At 40.6% G+C, this 24931-nt stretch overlaps 1 protein-coding gene across 5 annotated transcripts in view; it reads left to right on the forward strand.

Moving 5' to 3' along the window:
* The window catches only part of myripb (myosin VIIA and Rab interacting protein b), a 110114-nt gene that overhangs the window by 622 nt on the left and 84561 nt on the right, over positions 1–24931 (forward strand). For 4 of the 5 annotated variants that reach the window (XM_056434126.1, XM_056434127.1, XM_056434128.1 and 1 more), the window contains exon 2: positions 5425–5630. In XM_056434126.1, coding sequence (XP_056290101.1) covers positions 5521–5630 — 110 coding nt within the window. In that variant the 5' untranslated portion in view covers positions 5425–5520. Of the gene's footprint in view, positions 1–5424; positions 5631–9225; positions 9342–24931 lie in introns of those variants that run through there. The other variant, XM_056434129.1, reaches the window with a different exon arrangement.

The following is a 24931-nucleotide window of genomic DNA, read 5'->3' on the forward strand; positions in this document are numbered from 1 at the left end:
TGAGAAGAAACTAAAACTAGATTGAGCAGGTGCAAAATGTGACTCATCTTTTCCGAGAGGGACACTGGTTTAATTGAGCACAAGCTATTAAGAATGTCATGTTTTGCCTCATGGGTGCAGAACAACCTTTAAACCAATGGAATGCAAGCTGAAAAGCCCTCCTGAGCAGCATCTTTTGAGTGGATGTGCAGGTAGCTGGACCTGGCTCAGTGCAGATTGTGTCTCTTGTTTTGTTTTGGAGTGAACGCTGACACTTACTGACAATATCACTGGGTTATCCTGGGAAGCTCTTTCGGGAGACACCAGGAATACATTCACCCACATAGAGGATGAATAAGCCTGCTATTCTGAGCTTTCCATTCAAGGAAAGATAGAGATCACTCAGCCAGAGTAACAACCCATTCTTAGAGTTTGTGCCACATGCACAGTAACTCAGAGGACGATTCAATTAGCATCTGTTTCGATTTGTTTTAACACTTCGGGTCTCAATGTGCTCGTGTGCACGTGAGTGTGTGAGTGTGTCTTCAAAGATCAGCTGCAGCATTCTCACCTTGCCAGCCTCTTTCCTCTCTTGCTCTGCACAGAGTGGTAATTGGCCAGGTAGCGATGATTGTGTGACACAGCAGGTAGATGTCAAACAGTGACAAATGATCAAGGGCTCTTCCTCATTTGGGCCTCCGGTGAGGATTTGAATAATCCCTCTGCCAGATGTTCGTACAGGAGGAGAGATGTGGTGTGTCTGCCCTAATCAAGTCAAACAGCCACCAATGTTTTTTTATTGGCGTGACCGAAGAGTTATCTGATGTGGCAGTATTCATATCCACAGTGTTGGCTCGGGAAAAAGCTAAAGTGGTTTGTGTTTCTTTTGGAGAACAGTATTGTCATAGTAGGGAAAGCTCAGGTGTCACTGCTCAATAATGACTCACTGTGTGTACAAGTAAAGCTTGACATTATGAAAGTGAGCCAGCATGCTTAATATTAAGAAGACCCGGAAACTGAAGCAGCTAAATTGAATTCAGCCATCATTCATTTGAGCATTTAAACATGTGCTTTTCTTAATGTCACATGTCAAAATGTCTTCTGTGAAAACGCTTTGTTGTCCAAATATTAGCAATAGAATAACACAAGTATTATGTGCATGCCCAATCTTAATCTGTTGAAGTACTCGATGCATTCTCATGGAACAGTAACTTTGATATGTCGTTGTCATTTTGAGTTGGGTACGTTACATTTACAAGGAAGGTTCTAGATTGTTTTTTAAGTCTCAATCTCCATTGCCTTTTGTAATTTGTTTTCTTCCTGTCGCCTTCCCACATCCTCTGCAACCATACAGGTTGCTTTAGTGGTGGTGAGGAGTGTTTTACAAAATATTACAAAAGTGATGCGAGTGCATATTATCTATTGTATTTCATGCTGACATTGCTTTATGAGGGCAATATCGGCCAACATTCTGCACATTATGCAACTTAAAAAGTATTTCCAATAACTAATTAATGTGCAGAAGGCATGTGTAATCACCTACACTGCTCTTCCCTGTGGATGTTAAGTATGAATGCGGTTGCTTGGTTGATTGGCAATATTAAAGTAATTACTGCAGAGTGTGCTTTGCTTCTTATTTTACAGAATGTCGAATAGTGGAAAAGTTGGAGGAATAAGACTTTTGATTTGTTATGCAGTACGTGCCCTAAACCAAAAGACCAAACCACAGTGCTGTTGCCCACTTTTCAGGTTGCTTGTCTTTTCCCTATGATGACTCCTCTTCATGTCACTTTGACTGGTTGTATCCTGGGGTTATAAAACACCTTGTTTCTGCTGTCAGGTGGATGTAGGAACATAAATGACCAAAGAGACAAAGAAAGGCCATCACACACAAAAAACAAAGCTTTTGGCTCAACTACAGTGATCCATTCCCACATTTGTTAGACAATCTCATAAATGCATCACACACACTCAAATAAATAAGACTTTAAGGAGCTGTAAATGCCGATTTGCAAAGTCAGCTCACTGCACCTTCAGTCCAAATAGTGATTTCAGTGAAGTCGTTCTTGATCTCCTTCCCTCTGGCTGTGACGAAACGCTGATCCAATGGAGAGTGTCTAAAACAAGCAGTTCATTTAGTGCTTGGCTGCACCTGCCCTTTTAGTGCTCGCCCATCCTCTGCTGACTAGACGGCAGCAGAGCCCAGTGCTCTGCAGCTCGGTGGAGGTATTTTTGTAACCACTGTTGTGTGTGTATCAGCAGTATAGTAAACCTCTCGTGTCAAAACAAATTCACACACGATTTGTTCAATCGTGTGTGAATTTGATCAGAATTTGATCAGTTATTATTGATCAAATATTAAGCTGGAAAGGAGCATTTTACAAGTCAATCGCTCAACCATTCAAAAATCTGATTTCTTATGAAAATCTTTTGTCAGCCCAGCATCCCCAGGAATTACGTAAATATTGGGAAATTCCACTCGTCTATAATTAACCCCCACTACTATCGTTCAGCACCAATGTAGTACATAGTTTAATCTATATGTATTGAGTTGGAAGGTAAGAGTGTGAATGGTGGGTGACTTTGTTCACATCCTGTCACGGACCTGCATCAGCGTCCGCATTATATGCTGTAACCTTGATCTTTCCTTCACCTTCACCTAGTGTTTAAGTTGCCTCATATTAAGCATACCTCATTTATTTCTTATTTGCCATAGCCACAGTCTATTTTCCTTTAACACAACTTCATGTGGTTGCTGTGCAGATATCAGGGAAAGCGATAATTCGAAAACTGTTGGTACTGAACATACTCTTGCAAATCAATCTAATATTGACATTCTTGTCTGGCGATAGGGTGGATTCTGTTAGCTGAGACATGCACACATACAGGTCAATTGTGCTGATCAGAGACTGCTTGAGCAACAGGAATGTAATAACCATCATAAAGTGTGTAGTTCTTTGGGCCAAAACAAGGAATCAGTCTAGTCGCTGTTGGTAAAGAAAGAGATTTCACTTCTACATCAGTTTACCAAGATGGAGTTCAGTTTAGCCCACAACCTCTCTTGTCTCAGACGGGTGAACCGCTGAGGCCCTCTCCAATCAGTGTCACCTCAGGAGGGTTGGTCTGTTGGAGTAGCCCACTCTCTTCTCCACTGGGTACAGACTTATAGCTACTCTGTGCTCTTGCTGAGGGTGTGCTAGTGTTGCTGCAGAGTGGTGACCCTGCTCTATAGAAGACGCATGGATTCAATGTGCACATATTTGTGTCATTGAATGTCTGTGTCCATGAAGATGGATTGGTTGTGTGTCCAGTTACTGCCCCCAGGTACGTGCGTCACTGAAGCTTCAGAGGCAGACACTCTCATAGACATAAATGATGCTCCATCCCCGTCCTTGACACCACTCACTATAAAAAGAAGGTCTGAATAATGGCCTTCCCTTGTGGCTATACAATAATGGCCTTACAGTAGTGCATTAATCTCCTCAATACATTAAGAGAGAAACGGAAGTCAAATACTTGAGACCACCCTGTCGCTGCTGGTGTTGTAATATGTTACTGAGCAGCGTGGTTGATTTCTCCCCTGCTAATTTGAGTATCTGGATACTTGCGCTACACTGCAGTGCTGTGATGAATTTGATCTTTTTTTCCAGAGATTTCCCTCTACATTTTACTGACAAACAGTACCTTCAATTGTTTTAATAACTAGAGAGGTGATGTCAACAAGGGACATTTGAGTCTAATAGGAGTAGTTCAACATTGGTGAAAGTACGATCATATTTCTCTGCATCATATCCTAAAAGGCTGCAGACGTTTAGCTTAACTTAGCTTAAAGACTGGAAAGAGGGGGGATTTTGAACTTGTGACTAATCAAGACTTACAGCCACCAAACTGCAAGTTGTCAGATTTATTTTGTCATGTTTCTGTCGGGATTAAATGAATAAGAAGTAATGTTACGTACCCTTCTTTCTGGTCTTTATGCTAAGCCAAGCTGACCTGTTGCAGGTTGCTGTGATAACATGAGGGCCGATCATCTCATCACCATTATACGAGAGACATAATTCAGCACGTATGTTTTGCTACTTTTTGATTATTTTCTTTCAAACTGTAATTAGAGGATAAACCCCTTTTAGACACCTTGTTCATGTGCGCACATCATGGACGGTAACAAACAATTAGACACATGAATAATAACAATGCGAATAAAATAAACAACTCAACGGCAATGACAACCAACATATCAAGAATCACATACATGCACATATGTGTATCATTTTGTCCCTCGCATTATTTCTGCTCGGACTCAAAAATGAACTGTGAAATTTGACAATTCAGGAAGATTCAAGACTGAGGCAATATAGTCTAGAGCGATGTGTAGAATCAAGTTCACTTATCACAGCGGCTTAATGAGTGTTTGTGAATGGCATTGTGTCAGTCTTTATTTGTGAGGTACCAGATGTCTGAGACTGAGACAGTTAGCAGCTGTTTTACACTGTAGCTGAGAATATGACAAAAGCTCTTTCTCACACTCGTGTGTGTGTGTGTGTGAGATTGAGCATGTGTATCTGTTGTCATTTGCCCTTGTTCTGATACAAATGACTCATACAAGCATCTGATGGGCACATCTGAAAGGATGAAATAAAATGATAACTTCAAACAATACTCCTTTGCTTTCCCTGAAACAATCTTTAATTATTATTATTACTTTACTCAAATAAAGGCTCCAGAAAGTCCAGCACTGTGTCTTTACAATAAATAGAGTAGAATCTGACAGCAACAACTTCCTGATCTCTACAAGATAATACATTACTTGCACATGAGTAGGATCATCATCTTAATTTAGTGTTCTGTTTTTGTGACGTATACATTTGACAGTTGAAATTAAACAGCAGTCGTAAGCCAGGCCCAGAGCGAACTGGAGGAATGAGCGGCATGCTGTGTGTGAGGAGAGCGCTCTGTGGATGAAGCCCAATAATAGAACAGACATAATTGTCTGGCCTTCTGAGTCATCAATGCTCTGTACACTGCCTGCACTCTCCAATCTTGTTTAGACACTGCAGTTAATGGACCTTCACCTTCTGTCCATCTACTCATATTTCTCTGCTTCTCTCTCCCTCCCGGCAGCCCTCGGGTTCAGCTTTATGGGCCGTCCCTTGATACTGCCTCTCCGTCACCCTTTCTTCACTTCTTACTTCCCGTCCGGTCACAAATAACAACTTATGTCAGGTCCCTAACTTTACAACTTATATAAGTGACAAATGGTTTCACTAATATGATGTATAGCAGTCTTTGAATAAGGACAATACCATATAATGTGTGGTTCTGTCGAGTTGTGGAAAGGAAAAAGGGGACAAGGCTTCTACCTATCCAGTGAAATGATCTCAATGTACATTCAGTCAAAAGGAGTGAGTTGATTTAACATTTCTCTATCCCTCTGTCTTCCTTCAGGGTTGTCTCAGCCTCGGCCCCCAGAGCAGCAGTGCCTGTACCTCTCCTCGTCCTCCCCTTTTGGACCAGCAGCTCAGCGTGGCGAGGTCAGGAACGATGGGCCGGAAGCTGGACCTGTCGGGCCTGACTGAGGATGAGGCGGAGCACGTCTTGAAAGTTGTCCAGCGGGACATGAAGCTGCGGAAGAAGGAGGAAGAGAGGCTGAGGTGAGATTGGTTTCTCCTGCCAGTGCCTTTTCTCGTATTTGTACACATTAAAGGTGGCACAGGAGGATTGACCAGGAGCTGATGAGGAGGGATGACATCTGCCTGTGAACAGAACTGACCAGATATAGTGTTGTGCTGCTCACTCAGCTGAATAAGATACTTGTACCAACTATATATTTGGTCTTGGGTCCTCCCCTCTACAACTTAGTACACCTTTTTATATTTTACATTAAATAATAAAAGGGATACTGTATTTTATTTCATATATACTAAACCAAAAAGTGAAACGGTGTAAATAATGGATTAAATCCTGTTTATATAATAACTCTTTGCCCGGGACACTTTTAGTCATCTTGTATCATGTATGGAGCCATCACGTACATTTTCAAAACCTTTTTTCACATAATTCTCTTTTTGTAAACAAATCAGCTGCACTGGAGACAGTGATTTAAGCATTTTAGACTTTTATACTCATAATTTCAGCCAACAGAGTTCATGGTGTCGGCTGAAAATGAGGAATCTACTTTTGTGTTCTTATGTAAAATCTAAGACCTATTAATTTAAGGAAAAATACAACGAGTCTCTTACTATCATGATTGCACTCATTTCACACATTCTACATGTGTATGTTTACATGCTGGCACATAAACATATCTGCCAATGCTAGAGTGCTTGACAGGTGTAGCAACAGTAACCGAGGGTTTGGGGCAAACGATCAATTGCAAATCAAACGGTAAATCTGCACAAAATACTTCTTGGTAAATGTAATACATCTCTTAATGACCTTGGTTAGCTTACTTGCAAATGAGTTGCAATCATTTAATTGACTGATTTGGCCATCGGATTTCCAATTATGGATTTTTAGTTAAAGGCTTTATTAAGGCACAGTCAGGGGCTGGAAGCAGCAAGATGCTTGTCTGATACTTTCTGCTTGCGGGCTGTCAGGTCTGTGGGGGTCAGTCGCTCCGGGCCTCCAGGCTCTGCTCCATTGTCAAAGCTTCTTACTTAACATGCAACAAGTATTGGCCCATTCCTCCTCCTCACCTCGTGTCCTTCACTCCCTCCCTCCTCTCCCGCTGACAGCCTGTAGTCAGATGGGATTTGGTTCGGTTAACTTGTGCCAGGCCTCCATGAAGGTTTAGCCATCAAATGTGTAGTCAAATAAATCTGTGTGTCTGCTTTGTGTCATTTCACCAGGACCACAGGGGGAAGTTTTAGTATTCTGCTGCGTTTTAAGTGTGGTTGTACCCTATGATTTTGTAAACACAAATATGCTCCCTTGACTACCTACCAGGCCTGAGCATCAGCTATTTTGTTGTTGAGATTTGAGGTATTTCTTCAGATTTGAATGCTGATCCTTGTTGGTTTTATGTCTTGCCACGGGGGATTAGACTGCTATACTCAGAGCACTAAACATCTTAGCTGTACTCTGAGGAGAATTAGAAGAGTTGTCTTACAAACCAGAAAGCAGCCGTTGGTTTGAAACTTATTTTTCCCAGAATCAGTTTCCCAAATGACCGGGCTGTAAAATGCTAAAATATAATTGATGCCTCTCAGGCTGTTATTACTTCTGTTTACTGCCAAAAAGATGAGTAGATTTATGTTGATAGTAGCAGGGAGACAACAGTTCCTCATTAAAGCAATCGGGCTCTGTGTTTGTGGTTGTATTGTGTTGTTAGGACTTGTTAAAGGGCTTAAAAGCAAAGTTTCCAAAGTATTATCACATGCAAGCTGAGAGTCAAATTGGGTTGCAGCTAAAAGTGCTCATGTGTTTTACGATCACACAGCTGACGCATATATTTTTGTCCTTTCATGTATTTACTGTGAGTTGTTATGTGTTTTCAGAAAATCTGATTGATCTTGACTCAGTATCAGATTTGAAAAAGTCTGATCAGATCAGATTCTTAAACTAAGTAAAGGTATATCAAACAGACTGTAAACATATAGTATTTTACTTGAGCAAAGATACAAACACAAACAAATTACAAAATATATACCATACGTATCGAAAATAGAAGTTATTATTTACTTATTATAAAGATTGTCGCCTCTCAGAATGCTGGAATGTCAAATCTTAACCATTCGTCTTATCTCAACAATGCATCATATTCCTTATGCCGATCATGCGTTTTGTGTCAAAAGTCTTTATCAGCAAAGTAGTTTGGTAAAAAAATCTGGCAAAGGGAAGTAGACTAAAATATAATATAATATAGAGGGGACAAGTAAAAAGTGTCAAATTGGATGTAAGTACCTAATAATCTCAAACTTGTAAAACAAGCATGTGTCCTCCCATCGCCTTTCTCTTGATACATCCATGGCCTTTCTCTGATTGGCTAGAATACTGTTGTGTGGCTTGTTTCTTTCCTATTTTCAGAGCTTTGTATGAATACCAGATCTTTTTTTTCAGCACACACTCTGAACGAACAGCAGCTTTCCTATGAAATGTAAAACCTGTACTGTATATGAATAGGTAAATGACTGCTTGTGTACAGCAGATGGTGGTTGAGTGTTTCAGGAGAAGGCTCTCTCTCTTTGGGGGTTTTTCATTTGTTTTTCTTCCCTGAATGAAGTCAGCACTGCAGAGTTGTAAATTTCCCCGTTGAAGGATTCATGAGAAAGTTTATAAGCCTCAGCTGGCAGTTAAAATGCACCATTTAAATTTTCCTCCATGCTGAAAAATAGGAAACATACAAACACTTAACTGATGTTACCTTCTGTCTCATGAATACTTAACTGTAATAAATATGTAAATAAAGCGATTCACACAGCTATAAGCTGGGCAACCTTAACAGTTTTGTTGTTTAAGTTTAAATGTGGGCTTAAATTAAGTTTTTGTAATAATATATTTGAATTTAATTTAGCATTTCATTTTATGCTGATGACACACCGCTTTTACTGCAATATCCAAAGTAGTCAGGCTAACATACATGCTTTGCTGGCTTCTATTTTGAAATTAAATGAAGATACAGCTAATGTCTTTATTGTTGCCCCTACTATACAAACATGGAAATGACATTGCAGAAATTTACAATTTAAAAACAATTGATTATTGTCTTTTTCGCACGTAAAGGCCTTGCACACCCTTGATGCACCTACGCAATACACTCGTGTTTTCACTTCTGTTGTCTGATTAACCCTCCTGTTACCTTTAGGGTCAATTTGACCCCATTCAATGTTTAATGTCGGTGTTCTTTGGGGTCAATTTGACCCCAGGCTGTTTTTCACTGTGTCAAACATATAAGAAATATCAACTTTTTTATATATTTAAAGGGCTATTTAGGTAGTCAACAAACAAACATAAAGTACCGCACACTTAAACTTGGGGAACAATATTAATTCCAATAATTTTCTGGAGGTTTTAATTGCTGGGGTCAAATTGACCCCGAGGGTAAAATATGTTAGTAAATGTGAAGGTAACAGGAGGGTTAAACCTCTTACTGTGTGGGTGTGTGTGCTAGGTTTACTTTACCTGTTAGGGCGGGACTATTACACATTTACCAATTTCATAGGCCTATTTGTCATAGTAGAAAAAGCACAAAGGTGTAATGAATAAAATTAATGATGACTGTCACACTGTTAGGATTTACTTAGATGCTTGAATCAAGCAGAGCACTCGTTAGTGTTATTAGTAACACCTGTGCTTTTCTACAACAAGTCAAAACACCTGCTGTGAGTATATGGCCTATATTACACAGACTTCACTGACCAAAGGTAAAGTAAATCCTATCGCTTATGTTTTTGACCATCAGGATAGAGATGTTTTTAAGGGTGGCTTTCTTGTTTGTCAGTGTCCTGTTTGTGTTGACCAAGAAATGTAGTAAAATTCCAAAAGGGCAAAAAAGAAGGAGATGGCTAGCTAGAAAACAGGAATGTATGAATTATGTAGCTAGGTTAGATTTTTTGTTTCAAAATTCTACCATCTGCACTGTACATTTTTTATGAGAAGGGAAATTAATTTAATGTTTATCAGCCCTACATGGACTATATTCTCACGAGTACATTTCTTAATTGTTGTGTTATTCACACTTGTGCTCCCCATCAGTTAATAGGTGTCCCAGTAGCTTGGCTTAAAATGAATGGAGACTTGTTTGTGCTCTCTTTTCTCCTAAACCTGGTCTATTTCACTTGTTTGACCTTTTTAGATCCTTAATTTCTACACACTAAAGTGTTGGCTGTATTCTTTTGTTTGTTTTGATATTTTTCGCCAATAGCTTTAACTGGAATAGTGCCACGAAAATCAATCTGAAGTAACTTCCTTTCATGCAACCTGGGTGCTGCGCTGCTAAAGAGTGAGATTGTGATCCTCCCAATTAGAGAGAGTGAGCAGCTCAACCTCTGGTCTCGGCCGTCTCAGTGCAACCCTGTATCACAAAAATTACGTTCCCCCAGACCTAAAATGCAATTTGCAGTTACGTTTGACTGAAACGTATTTCTCTCCAAATTACGTTTGACTGAAACGTATTTCTCTCCAGATTACGTTTGTATTTGACGTATTATTATAACAAATACGTCTCTGATCAACGTATCTTTGCCGTTTGTTATCTCTCTTTTCTACAATGCTGTTATGAATTGTAAAAAGCGTCCTCTAGTCTTATTTATTATTATGTTATATATGTTGTTTCGCCTGCGTATTCTGACAGCAATAAGCGTTGTCGGATCATATGAATTGGCGTGAAGACTTGCTGCTGGTGACTCTCCTTTATTTTCTTTTTAGGTGACAATACATTAATTAAAACTCGTAAACTATCACCACCTCATCACCACCTTAACAGAGTCAGTCCCATACGGGTCAAATCAACTATTAAACTTGTTATAAAATGCGCATCTGTCCGTAATCTATACCATAAAGTTCGCATTTTAACCTAAAAAAGTGCGCTTCCTTGTTATCTTTCAAAATAAAGTCCGATTTGTCTGTTAAGCGGAAGTAGTATAAAACGTCTATATTTATTCAAACAATACAATATAAAGGCATACATCAAAATCAATAAGGAAAATGCTGAACAGTCAAACAACTCAAAACAATAAACCCTTCATGGGTTATTTACAGGCGTGTTTACTTCTCATCAAACAAAAGAGCAGGTATCTGGAAAATCGAAATAATTTGGGAATTGTTAATAAAACATGATTTACCCTTCAACTTCCACTGATATGCATGCAAACCAATACATCGTTTCACACACACACACACACACACACACACACACACACACACACACACACACTGACAGAAACACATAGACACTCACATACACATACATACACACACAGGCAGAGACACACATACTCACACACAGACACACACTCATACGCACACTCTTACACACACACACACACACAGACAGACACACACACACACACACACACACACACACACAGAATGACAGACACACACACACACACACACAGAATGACAGACACAGACACACAGACACACACTCAGACACACACATACAGACACTCACATACATACAAACACAGGCAGAATCACACACACACACACACACAAACACACACACACACGCATACTCTGCAGACTGACCTTGACCTCCCAATTGTCTCTCAGATATAACCCTTCTGCTATATATTAAATATATTATATTTACCTAAATATAAGACTTTGAGGTCGTGGGGGGAATCCCCTCCAAAAGATTCACAAGAGAAAATTGTCACCGTGCCAATAACCCTTATACGATCCTTAAAACCAGTCTTTTAGTTAATTTTGCACACTTTCAATCAACTTAAAGATCTGGATTCTTTTCAGATTCAAAGAAGGGCATCTGAATATGATATACCCTACAGTTTTGGACCGATAGCACTGAGCTAAGGGCCCCCAAAACAGGTCTAAAGGGTCAAATTGGGCCTTATTCTCTTAAATTTGCATATTTTTTGACAAGTGCAAAAATGGCCATAATCTCCTAAATATTAGTCCTGGAAATCTCAAATTGAACACAGACACTCAGGACAGAGCCTACAATGAGGTGATGGGGTGAAATTTCCTCCGAAACACCCACAAGAGTTAATTGGCTGTCTGAAATCCAGGACTAGAAGAGGGTGTGTGGTTTAACAAATCTGAGACCCTGTTGTGAGTTTGGGCTGATTTTAGCTTTTTCTTCTTCTAAACATGTCAGAGCTTAGCTTTCTTTTTCAGGTTGTAGCCCCTCCCAAATGGGTCCCAACCATGTAGGCTGGCCACATATAGCACTTAGCATCCCTGCTTGGGAAGGGTTTAAAAACCCGGAAAAAAACAAAATTCCTTCCTTCAAAGGTTAACAACTCCTCAAATGTTTGTACTATATGAACAATTTCTATTGTATTCTACCCCATTTGGGAGTGGCTACAACCTGGAAAAGAAAGCTAAGCTCTGACATGTTTACCCAATTTGACCCTTTGGACCTGTTTTTGGGGCCCTTAGCTCAGAGCTATCGGTCCAAAACTGTAGGGTATTCATATTCAGAGGCCCCTCTTTGAATCTGAAAAGAATCCAGATCTTTAAGTTGATTGAAAGTGTGCAAAATTAACTAAAAGACTGGTTTTAAGGATCGTACAAGGGTTATTGGCACGGTGACAATTTTCTCTTGTGAATCTTTTGGAGGGGATTCCCCCCACGACCTAAAAGTCTTATATTTAGGTAAATATAATATATTTAATATATAGCAGTAGGGTTATATCTGAGAGACAATTGGGAGGTCAAAGGTCAGTCTGCAGAGTATGCGTGTGTGTGCATGTGTATTGTGTGTGTGTGTGTGTGCGTGTGTGTGATTCTGCCTGTGTTTGTATGTGTGTGAGTGTCTGAGTGTGTGTCTGTGTGTGAGAGTGTGTCTGTGTGTGTCTGTCATTCTGTGTGTGTGTGTGAGTGTGTGTCTGTCTGTGTGTGTGTGTGTGTAAGAGTGTGTGCGTATGAGAGTGTGTGTCTGTGTGTGAGTATGTGTGTCTCTGCCTGTGTGTGTGTACGTATGTGAGTGTCTATGTGTTTCTGTCAGTGTGTGTGTGTGTGTGTGTGTGTGTGTGAAGCGATGTATTAGTTTGCATGCATATCAGTGGAAGTTGAAGGGTAAATCATGTTTTATTAGCAATTCCCAAATTATTTCCCAGATTTTTCCAGATACCTGCTCTTTTTGTTTGATGAGAAGTAAACACGCCTGTAAATAACCCCATGAAGGGTTTATTGTTTTGAGTTGTTTGACTGTTCAGCATTTTCCTTATTGATTTTGATGTATGCCTTTTATATTGTATTGTTTGAATAAATATAGACGTTTTATACTACTTCCGCTTAACAGACAAATCTGACTTTTATTTTGAAAGGTAACAAGGAAGCGCACTTTTTTTTAGGTTAAAATGCGAACTTTATGGTATAGATTACGGACAGATGCGCATTTTATAACAAGTTTAATAGTTGATTTGACCCGTATGGGACTGACTCTGTTAAGGTGGTGATGAAGTGGTGATAGTTTACGAGTTTTAATTAATGTATTGTCACCTAAAAAAAGAAAATAAAGGAGAGTCACCAGCAGCAAGTCTTCACGCCAATTCATATGATCCGACAACGCTTATTGCTGTCAGAATACGCAGGCGAAACAACATATATAACATAATAATAAATAAGACTAGAGGACGCTTTTTACAATTCATAACAGCATTGTAGAAAAGAGAGATAACAAACGGCAAAGATACGTTGATCAGAGACGTATTTGTAATTATAATACGTCAAATACAAACGTAATCTGGAGAGAAATACGTTTCAGTCAAACGTAATTTGGAGAGAAATACGTTTCAGTCAAACGTAACTGCAAATTGCATTTTAGGTCTGGGGGAACGTAATTTTTGTGATACAGGGTTGCTCAGTGGCCATACAGCTGAAGAGGCTCATTATGGAGCAACAGGAGACTCAGGGGAGTGCAGACGTGGGCCTACTTAACCAACGGCACAAGCTCTACCGAAGGAAGTCAGACTTGGAAATGATTATGGATAGAAATGGCTATCCACCACTGCCCTTGAGTGAGAGGTGAACACATGGCTGGAGCTCCAGCTATTGGTGACACAAAGTTTTTTTTACTCAGCTTTGGCGAGTCTATACCTGGGAGTCCACATCACCGAGGATCTGACATGGTCAACAAACACAGACACTCTGGTGAGAAAGGCAAGGCAGCGCCTCTACCACCTCAGGCAGCTGAGGAAATTTAAAGTTTCCCAGAGGATCCTTCAGTCCTTCTACTCTGGAGCTGTAGAGAGCGTCCTGACAGGAAGCATCACAGCCTGGTTTGGCAACTGCTCCGCTCAGGACAGGAAGGCTCTGCAGAGAGTAGTGCGTTCGGCTGAGCGCACTATTGGAACTACACTCTCCACCCTGCAGGACTTGTACACCAGGAGGTGCAGAACCAGAGCCGGCAGGATCATGAAGGATCCTCACCACCCCAACAACAGACTGTTTCAGCTGCTGCGGTCAGGCAGGCGCCTCCGTAGTCACGCTGCAAGAACAGAGAGACTGAGACGGAGTTTCTTTCCTCAGGCCATCAGGATTGTGAACTCCGACCTCACCAGGACCCCCACATAGACCCACACAACTGCCCCTCTTAGGCACACACACACACACACACACACTTACTGTAAATATTGTGTTGTTTTTATTTGTAAATAGTGTACTTGTTGCCCTTGCACATTCCTGCTGAGCATTGCCACTTTCATTTCACTGCACACCCTGTGTGTGTATGTGACAAATAAAACATCTTGAATCTTGAATCTTGAATCTTGAATCTATCCTTCCTGTTCAACGGTCCTTTGATAAGTCTAAATTATTTGAGTTTGTAGGTTGATTCACTCCACAGTCATTCTCTCGCCATCGTTCTCTCTCTTTCTGTGTGTGCAGTAATTCCTGGTTTAACCCTTGTGTTGCCTTAGGGTCATTTTGACCCGAATCAATATTACACCCTCACCCCGCCTTTGGGTCATTTTGACCCGATTCAATGTTTCACCCTCCTGTTACCTTTATATTTACTAACATATTTTAGCCTTTGGGTTCAATTTGACGCCAGCAATTAAAACCTCCAGAAAATTATTAGAATTAATATTGTTTTCCAAGTTTAAGTGTGAGGCACTTTATGTTTTGTTTGTTGACTACCGAAAGAACACCGACATTAAACATTGAATGGGGTCAAATTAATCCTAAGGCGGGGGGAGGGTGTAATATTGATTCGGGTCAAAATGACCCTAAGGCAACACAAGGGTTAAGAATGCAGCCCTTTTATTTGGCTGATATTTTGCATCAGCAGTTTTAATTAGTCAGTAAAATAGTGACTGTTTGTAATTAAATTGTAATGTTGTGTTCAGACAAGTGAGCAGTAACCACAGGCATCTTTTAAAAAATGTCATTATGTTCGACTTCGTAGCTTTAATCAAACCATCCGTAGCTGCTTTGTAGTAGTTATCTTCGTCGGTCCACTTCTATCTCACATGCCTCATGCATCCAAAGGCTTTAGCTTCGTTCTATCTTTTTATTTATGTCGGCTGTGGTTTGTTTTAGCTGTGGTAAATGCGACAGGCAGGCAGGTACAGGGAGCAGGAGTCCAACTGGAAGGTTAGGAGAGAAGGTGACACAGGATGTCACCCTGTCAGGGCAGGAGCCGACCTCTGCTCCCTCCTGTATTTATCCTATTTGCTGTCTGTCTATAGATGACACACACCAGCACATCTGTCCATATAGAAAGCTTAAAATGCTTTCTTATTTTCAGCCAAGATAAAATCCAGTCAGGATCTGTTGGCCCCAAATTATTCTCTTCATTTCGGTCAATGAATTGGTGTTTTTAGATTTCAGAGTACAAGCAGTCAGAGGATGTTGCCCTTCGTTACAGGACAGTCCCTTTGGTCTGCAGTGCCTCCTTTTATTATTATTATTATTATTATTATAAGGCAGTGCTAAATGGACCATCAATATTCAGGACTGAGGTCATGTCCTTTCAAGGCAATTTGTTGAATGCCATTTCCCAAAATACAATAAGTAGACAACTGTAGTGTATTGAATAATCTCGTGTTTTAGTTTTTTGTTGGTTTGATGATGTATTTCTGTCATGAAACAAGTTTCCAAGCCTCGTGAACTATTGACTAGAACTTTAGAAATCATGAAATCGTGTAACTAGTCCAGCTTTGTGGGTGGTTGAATAGCTCCATTGTTTTCATCAGACATGTATTGTTCCATAAGGTGTTTATATTGTACACTAATCCAGTGTTGGGTCGTATGTTAACATGTGACCTTGTTTCACATGAAGCAGCCCAAAGCTGTGAGGATGTAAAAAGTAACTGCACACACACACAAAGAAGAGTCTCAACAATAAAACAGCTTTATGTGGCAAATCATCTCAGCTCCCTCCAGCAGCAGCATGAATGAGATTTTATGTAGCCAGGAAAGCCGGTCTGGAAGGAGTTAATTTCAGTCTGCCTGTCGTTGTGACCGTAGTGTTCTCTTGGCTGTGGTTCTCGTTCGGTGGGGATTAGCTGTGTAACGTTATTGGTATGGGTTATTTGTCTGTCGTGTTGATGTTGATTCTTTTTGGTGTGTGTGTGTGTGTGTGCGCGCACATGCGTGTGTTCGCAGATCTCGTAAATTGTGTGCACAGTGAGCAGGAAGGAAAAATCCTTTGACCTTTTTTGCTGCAGCCACATTGGCAGGTGTATTACTCGTGTCATTTTGTGATTCACCACATTTCATGGTCTGCCAGGATAACATCGTGATTGATACAGTGCCCTTCTCTTCTCTTATTGATGACCCCAAACTGATTTTTGTTTTTAGACATTTTCCCTGATGTCACGACATCACTGTATTTTTTATTTTATCACAGCTGATCATGTATGTGTGTTGTGGTCTGACTTTATCCAGTAGAGGATTGGATAATGTCATCGTCTCATATGTGTTTCTGGTGGACAGGAAGGTGAGCAGATTTACAAAGGTCAAATATTCTGCAAGACAAAATATGTATTACTTGTATATTTCAAATGAAAAAAATAAGCTCCGCCTCTAAATTCCCATTGCTTTTTTTCATGGAGGGTTTGAATGCATATGGAAACAGAGTGAGTTTCTGATCAGCCTGGTTGTTCTTTAATTTGCTTTCATGTGTTCATGTGGGCTGTTGGTGCAATCTGTACATCTGTCACAGAGTCTGCGATTTCTAATTAGTCTTTAATATGGCCCTTAGTTGATGATGTTCAATATAATCAAACTTAATTAGCAGACACAAATATAGCCCCCCTGACCACAGCAATTATACATGGGCATGCTTACGCAAGCTGTGTACACAAAAACACACACACAAACACACACACACAGTCCTTATTGAAAGAACATCTTCAAATATCTATATTTAAAAAGTTTAAGAAGTCTGGTTTACATTTGTAGTTCGAGTAGCTTTGACCAATCACATTGGAGCAGGCTTTGGTTGAATGCAGGTAAACAGTCTGTGTGGAGATTAACAGAGGTGGAATGCATTGGCCGGAATACAATCTGGAAACCCACTGGCTATCACCTGACAATGATTTAAAATTAGCTTGTAAACTTGCTACTTGAGAGACAAACAGGTATGTCAAAGTCCAGTCTTGTATTGAACGTTGTTGATCAAACTGTATCAAAGAAAGTCTTGGCCTAGAAATCTGCTGGCAACACCGGAACCCCAAACCCATGTTTCTCTGCAGCTAGATTGATCATCAGATTGTCAGCTGATGGACTCCAACATTCAATACTTAGTAATCCTGTTTAAAAAGTGCCCCAGGCCTGATTCAATATTTATTTAATATTGCTTGTGGATGCTGTTGCACATTTATTTTCCACTTCATAACAATCAAATTAAAGATATGTTCTAACTAGGGCTGTCAGCGTTAACGCGTTAATCTATGCGATTAATTTGGCTGCGTTAACGCACTAAAATATTTTAACGCAATTAACGCAACTTTGTTTACTTCCGGTGTTCGTTGAAGTTTTTACACTGTTTCCGTTTTTAAAACAATTATTTCTCCGCGAAAATAAAGAGCAGAAATCAGTTTAAACTCGTGGATGAATCAGTCGGGTTTCCTCCTGCTCCTCCTTCCTCCCGTCTCCCCCTCTGATCCACAGAGGAACAGAGGGGCGACGTGTCGGGTGACGCGGCGCGGAAATAACTCGTCACACGAAACCTTCACCGTGATTTGTCAATCCGTTTGTCTGTCAACATTTTGCGAAAAAAACAACCAATGAACACTCAGTAAATCACAAAGGACCTCCCACCTCACAGGTGAGGCTCATTAGCAGCCTGTCAGTCAGAGAACCAGAGAACACGGCACCAGGACAACTGAGCCTCATTGAATAGAGAGCTGAGATTGTTCTGGAATGTTTGATGTAGAACACGTGGGTATGTGTCATATGCAAAAGCCTTTAAAAGGTGAATTTACATTTTTTTGTAGAATGGAGACATGCCCCGAGCCTCCAGAGGATTAACGTGACATATGTGAATGTCAGTCAGTTTACCAAGGCCACTGGTTCTGCTGCTGTTCAATGTTAAAGATGACAGGACCAATGGGGTCTCAAATATACTTCTTTTTTTTTACTAATCTGGATGTTTCACTGAAGAAACAATTTATCATCCACGATATTAAATACCTCGCTGGCACTTTATAGGTAGGAGCCTCTTTGAAAACACAGCTCTGTGTGAAGTTTTGTCTTTAAAAAGAAAAAGAAAAACCTTTTAATCGCGATTAATGAATTTCAAAATGTGCGATTAATTAGTGAATTTGTTTTAATCGATTGACAGCCCTAGTTCTAACATAAACCAGGCTTGATATATGCAGGCCTATTTGCCAAATCTAACTGATTTGGCAGTCTTGATTACCAGGTGTTTGTTTTAGACTCTTGAGCAGGAGTCCGTTCAACTGCACCAGGCTTGGCGCTCTTCATGTTCATGTGGACGATCTGTCAAGCAACACCATTGTGCCTGAGCATCATGAGAAATGATCTCTATAAAATCCAAATAACAACATTTTGGAGACGTCAGTTAGCGTGTGCGCTGTGCATTCGCAGACTCACTCCAAACAGACGGTGGTCCAGTACGTTTGATGGAGGAAGATTCTGATTTCCCCTGAGTGTGACACATCAGCAGCTGTGCAGCGCCTCCATCCTCTGGAGCTGCTGAGCCCACAGGATGGACTGATGAGATACTGAACAATAATCCACCTCAGCTACTTGTGGAACAGTCGCTTTCATGGTTCATCCATTGCTTGTTTCCAGCTGACTGAGAAGAACGGTTTATCCTCAACAACCCTGCGTGCGTGAATGTGTCCATGTGTTTCGTTCAATAGAGGTCAAATCGAGGTGAACGTAACACTGCTCAGCCTTATCTCCCTCCACATAACCATGTATGCCTCCAACCTCGATAGGAGTCATCTGCAGCAAGACTGAGACGGACTGGGAGCAATCCCCCGAGCTGTAACATTTATATTCGTCCAGGTCTGCAGTGATTACTTCTGCTGCTGGCCAAATGTCACGGGCTGTTTTGAGTCAGAGGAAAATAGTTAGTTGCAACAGGAGGATCCCTGTCTTCTGAATCGGTAAAGTTTACGACCTCTCCCGTGTTTTTTTCCCCCGTTCTATTTCTACCTCTCCATTTATCATTCAGACGTCCTCTCCATACATTCCCCCGTCGGTTTCTCTCTCCCTCTGTAGATCATGATTAGCAGGAGCCATGTTGTGATGAGATGGAGGGGGGTGTTGGAAGAGCTGCTCTCTCTCCAGAGGGAGTGAGTGATGCTTGGCACGACAGCAGGGAGACCTCCCTTTGTTTCAATAATTGCCAAACTTTTCTCTAAAGAGACACAAGACTCATTTTCCTCCCAAAAAGCCAAGTCATTCGTCCCGTGGGTCTTATCTCCTGCTCGAGATTGCAGTGATTGAACTTCCGCCATCAGTGTTCATTACTAAGGCTTGTGTGCTGTTTGCACAAGGTGAGGCGAGGTTCAAGTGCTCGCACACAGACGGTCACGCAACTTCAGAGCGGGTCTTTGTGGGAGTCCAAAATGAGAGAAAAGGAAGGGTTCCCTTTGGGGTTTTAGTGTGTCTGAGAGGTGAGGAGGGAGACTAACGGCACATTCTGCCCGGTCCAGTCTGGCTCATTAGAGAAAATGAATCCTCTTCTTCCTTTTCTATAAGCACTGCACTGTGTACAGCCCGCTCTGTATTCAGGTAATGTTCTGTCTCTGTTCCAGTTGTCTTGCTCTGTGTCCGATGTGTGTTTTCTGTCACACATTACCTCGAAGCATTTACATCTGCTGTCTGACACTGAATGGTAATGCTGAAGATGGGGAAATGGATGACTTTACATTTAGCTGCATCATGTGTTTTTTACATTTAAGATCAGCAAAGGGCCTGCGGGAAAAAGTTTCAGATATTCTGCTCACCTTTTTTAATTCATTTTTCTTCAGAGATTGAGTAAAAAAATCTTGATGTGAGCAACATTTGTATATAATTATTACATGTTTAATGTCATTAAATACGTAATCAAAGTACGTGCATTTAACATTTAAAAAAATCACATTTGTAGAACAAGGATTTACACACATAAACAATTCCTCAACGAACAGAAAACATACTGTATATATTTTCTGTGAATCATTTATAAATTGTTCAAGCAAAAAGGTCAAACATTCAAGCTTCTCGAATGTGAGACTGCGATGCTTTGCATTGTCAAATATCCGCCAATTGATAATCTTGGTTGTCACTTTGGGAAAATTCTTTTTTGACATTTTAGAGACATAAACGGAAAGAAACCCTGCTAATACAAATATGAAGGACCGGTTATGTATTTCATCTAGCTGCCCCTTTTGAGAATGTTGATAGGTTATCCAAAGGAACAACAAACAACTGACCTTTTCAGTCAAATTCGCTTAACGTTTGAAATGTTTCAGTGTGCTGCAGATTTTAAAAGATTAAGTGGCATTGCCCTTACCGACATGGCTTACAAGCACGCCGCAGTTTGTGGGCGAATTAGCTGTACAATGCTTCATTCCCTGTGAAGGCTCTTGAAGAAAGCCACACATAGCTGAGGCTTGTTGGCAGCGGAGGTAATCTGTTTACCTCACATCCTCAATGACGGAGCTGCGTTTGTAATACGTCACCCGTTCTGCACACACGCCAGGACACACAAATGCACAAACACAAGATTAAATTAGTGCTGAGCTTTCCCTACAGTCCTGTGCGCCATCCACCCAATTAGATATGGATTCTCCCTCTGCTCCAGCATCTTTGACCCCAAACATCAAGGGCTGTGATTTATGAGATGGCTCTAATCAGAGAAACCTCCGTATGTGTAAAACAAACAGAGACTCACTTCTACGGGTACTTTGACTCGCGTTGCCTGAGTGTTTTACTCCATGTAAAAGACCTCTCTGGTTTATTTTGAACGGCCATTGATTCTCGTTTTCTCCTCCGCTGGATCCATACGGTTTGTGTGTTTGTGTTTGTGCGAGTGTGTGTGTGTGTGTTTTTTTTTTTGGATCTTACTGTCTCTCTTTGAGGAAATGGGTAGAGCATGATCAATATCTCCCTCCGGAGATCAGTCAATACTCAACAGTGGATGACACACTTTGACACTGTCCAGGGTGTGTCTGCATTGCTTTGGAGGCCTGACTCTCGCTGTACCTGTCACCTGTTGGACTTTCCTTTCCTTTATTCGTATAGGAGAAGATTGACAGGAAATGGGGAACGCGAGAGGGGAAGGACTGTCGGCAAAGGCTGCAGGTTGGCTTCAGTCATCCAAAGGCCAAGGCCGGAGTGCGTCAGCTACCAGGGTGCCCCAATTACATTTTTCCTTCCTCCACTTCCTTTCGTACACCTTCCATGAAATGGCACGTGTGTATATATAATAAAGTATAACTTGCATCGTCTGTTTATTTCAGTCGATGTATAACTGCATGTTTGTGCACAGTATATGTGCACGTTGGTGCTGATCTTATAAAGCTGATATCCTCACATGGCTTTGTTGTGTATGGGTTCTCCCTTTTATATTAAAGCCTAATGCTCATGAGCCACATAAAGCATTCCCAATTAAAGCAAAGCCTCTACATTTTTGGCTATTTTCTCACTCATAAGGATTATGGACTTTACTTAAATCTCTTTTAAAACACTTTTATGACTTAGTGCTGCTTTTATGTAGTTTTTGTAGGATTTTGATTGCGCCCACATTTAATGCTAGTGCTCCTTCTTTGTTATGGTTTCTCTACTTTAAAATGTGATTTTAAGCATCTTGTAATTCCTCTTTTACTATCCCTCTTTTCTTCTTTTTCTTCTCTGCTTATTTTTAGCTCCCTGGGTGTTTTACTATTCTTGTTTGAAATGCCATCCCTTAAAGCACTTTATAAAAACTGCTAAATGCATTAAAGCCTTCTTGAGATGATGCTGTTGACGTTGGTGGTAATGGTAAATAATAGTTTAAATAATGTTTTACTGTACTATGACTACAAAATAATCATTATTGTATGTGCATTTTTTAGAGTAAATGTAATAAGAAACCATTTCATTGCATCAGCTCTCTCTTCTCCGTTTCTACCCATAATCCCTTGCATTCATTAAACTGCGGTGTGACGTTTGACATCTTGACAGAATTTAGAAAACCTCATGAGTCTTTCGGTATTTGTTGAGTTATCACACGTGCGTGTTTGTGTACGTGTTTTTGCATTCATTACCTCCAGTTTCCCAACTGAAACAGTCCCTGTGAAAACTCAATAAATCTCCCTCAACGTCTCATGACCTTGGACCACAATCTGTGTGAATACAGAGAAGGACATTCCAGATCATTGCTACCTCCAGTTTATCCAAATTAAAGTAAAGTGTTATCGTTGGAAACTTCACTCACCGCTGTTTTGCTCTCTAATCAAAGTAAAAAATCCCTTAAACGTTAAGTAATGTTTTCTCAAATATAGAGACATCTCGACTTATTTGTGACATACACATTTGGAGCATTCAATGGCACCCAGTAAACCAGAGATGTACCAGGAACGTACACTCAATAACACACAAGACTTTTGCCATGAATTGTAATCAACACAACCCAATAATGATGGGACAAGGCTGTCCGAAGAATCTACATCCCCACCAGGGAAACTGAGTTGAAAGGAGCAGGCGCTGACTTTTATGGCAGAGTGTGATTGGTTCAGACATCTGAAGTCAATATCTTTGTTATTAACGAATTACTGGTGATTGGTTATTTAAACCTTATAAAATGTGTTCAAAGGAATGCTTTAGTTTAAACCATCATTACGAGAACTGTTTGTTTAAATACCTGCAAGCTTTCTGCACACTCTCCCCCACTTAAATTCAACTAAATAAGGCTCAATCATTCTCTATTGTTTCATCATTGGGGACAATGATGAAACAATAGAGAATGATTGAGCCTTATTTACCGGTGGCTGTTTTTCAAGCAGCATGTGTTTGCCAAGGGAACCATCGTTGGTTGAGTAACTGGTTTCTAGAGATGATGAGTCACAGCTGGAGCTGTGGTGGGCTCGCCCTCCTCTGTTTCATGACTGCAGGAGTCCTGTGTGCTGATAACACTGTTGCTTTGTAAAGCAGCAAACTAAACGCTGGACACAGGCCCTCCTTTTACACATGTTTGCCAATGGTGGAATTTAGCTTATTGCACATTTCTTGAATCTTTGAAACTTTATCCCAAATTACTTCCTGTGATTTATTGTCTATGATGCAAGGTGTTTATGAGTGGGTCCCCATTTAGTTAATTTTACTTGATTGCATGCACATGCATGAGGATGCACATTTGATGCACGCTCTAGAGGGGGCAATAACGAACCAAGAAACATGGCAACACTAGCAAAGGTCGTGAAGATAAAGACTGCTTGCAAGTAAATATGGATGTTAACAATGCATGTTTGAAAATGAATTCAAAAAGTGGTTTGACAAATAGGAAATGCTTTCAATATGTTTGTAAGACCACAAAGATACACACGATGCATTGTTTCTTCCTGGCATCAGTAATGGACAATGCAACTAATGAGACGTGGACATAGAAAGTCTTTAAAGAGACTTTGGTACAGTTTGACTTGCAATATGTTGTTGAGATTCATCTTCCCTCCTTTTAGATCTCAGGAGATGTACTTGTGATTCCAACCTGCAAAATGTAATTTGCACCAAATCCAGTCCGACTTCTCTTGTCATGTTTGAGTCGCTTATGTAACTTTGCCTTCAAGATAAATGTAATGCATACGCTTGGAGAAATATAGACTTTTTCTGTGCTTTTCCATTCTCCTGTCTGTCAGTTAAAATAAGCTACATATAAGCTACAGTTCTGACGTGAGGAGAATGTGGAGACGAGTGCGGGCGTGAGGCGGGGCGGACGCATAAGTGGTAGAGAGAGGACGGACGTGAGAGAGTAGGGAAGACATCCGTCCTTGATGAGACACAGGAGATGCAGATCCTGAGAGCTGTGCTCCATTAGCTGAAGCTTCTGCTGGTTTGCCGCAGCACATTTGTGTGAGAGCGAGGGAAGAGTTCTTGATAAAATGTATGCGTCTGCACTCGTATGTACACTACCGTTCAAAAGTTTGGGATCACTTAGAAATGTCCTTATTTTTCAAAGAAAAGCATTGTTTTTTTCAATGAAGATAACATTAAATCAATCAGAAATACACTCTATACATTGTTAATGTGGTAAATGACTATTCTAGGTGGAAACGTCTGGTTTCTAATGAAATATCTCCATAGGTGTATAGAGGCCCATTTCCATCAACGATCACTCCAGTGTTCTAATGGTACATTGTGTTTGCTAATCGCCTTAGAAGACTAATGGATGAATAGAAAACCCTTGAAAACCCTTGTGCAATTATGTTAGCACAGCTGAAAACTGTTTTGCTGATGAGAGAAGCTATAAAACTGGCCTTCCTTTGAGCTAGTTGATTATCTGGAGCATCACATTTGTGGGTTCGATAAGACTCTCAAAATGGCCAGAAAAAAAGAACTTTCATGTGAAATTCGCCAGTCTATTCTTGTTCTTAGAAATGAAGGCTATTCCATGCGAGAAATTGCAAAGAAACTGAAAATTTCCTACAGCGGTGTGTACTACTTCAGAGAACAGCACAAACGGGCTCTAACCAGAGCAGAAAGAGAAGTGGGAGGCCCCGGTGCACAACTCAGCAAGAAGACAAGTACATTAGAGTCTCTAGTTTGAGAAATAGACGCCTCACAGGTCCTTAACTGGCAGCTTCTTTAAATGGTACCCGCAAAACGCCAGTGTCAACGTCGACAGTGAAGAGGCGACTCCGGGATGCTGGCCTTCTAGGCAGAG

The sequence above is a fragment of the Pseudoliparis swirei genome, chromosome 16 (genome assembly GCF_029220125.1).
Source record: "Pseudoliparis swirei isolate HS2019 ecotype Mariana Trench chromosome 16, NWPU_hadal_v1, whole genome shotgun sequence".
Taxonomy (NCBI): domain Eukaryota; kingdom Metazoa; phylum Chordata; class Actinopteri; order Perciformes; family Liparidae; genus Pseudoliparis; species Pseudoliparis swirei.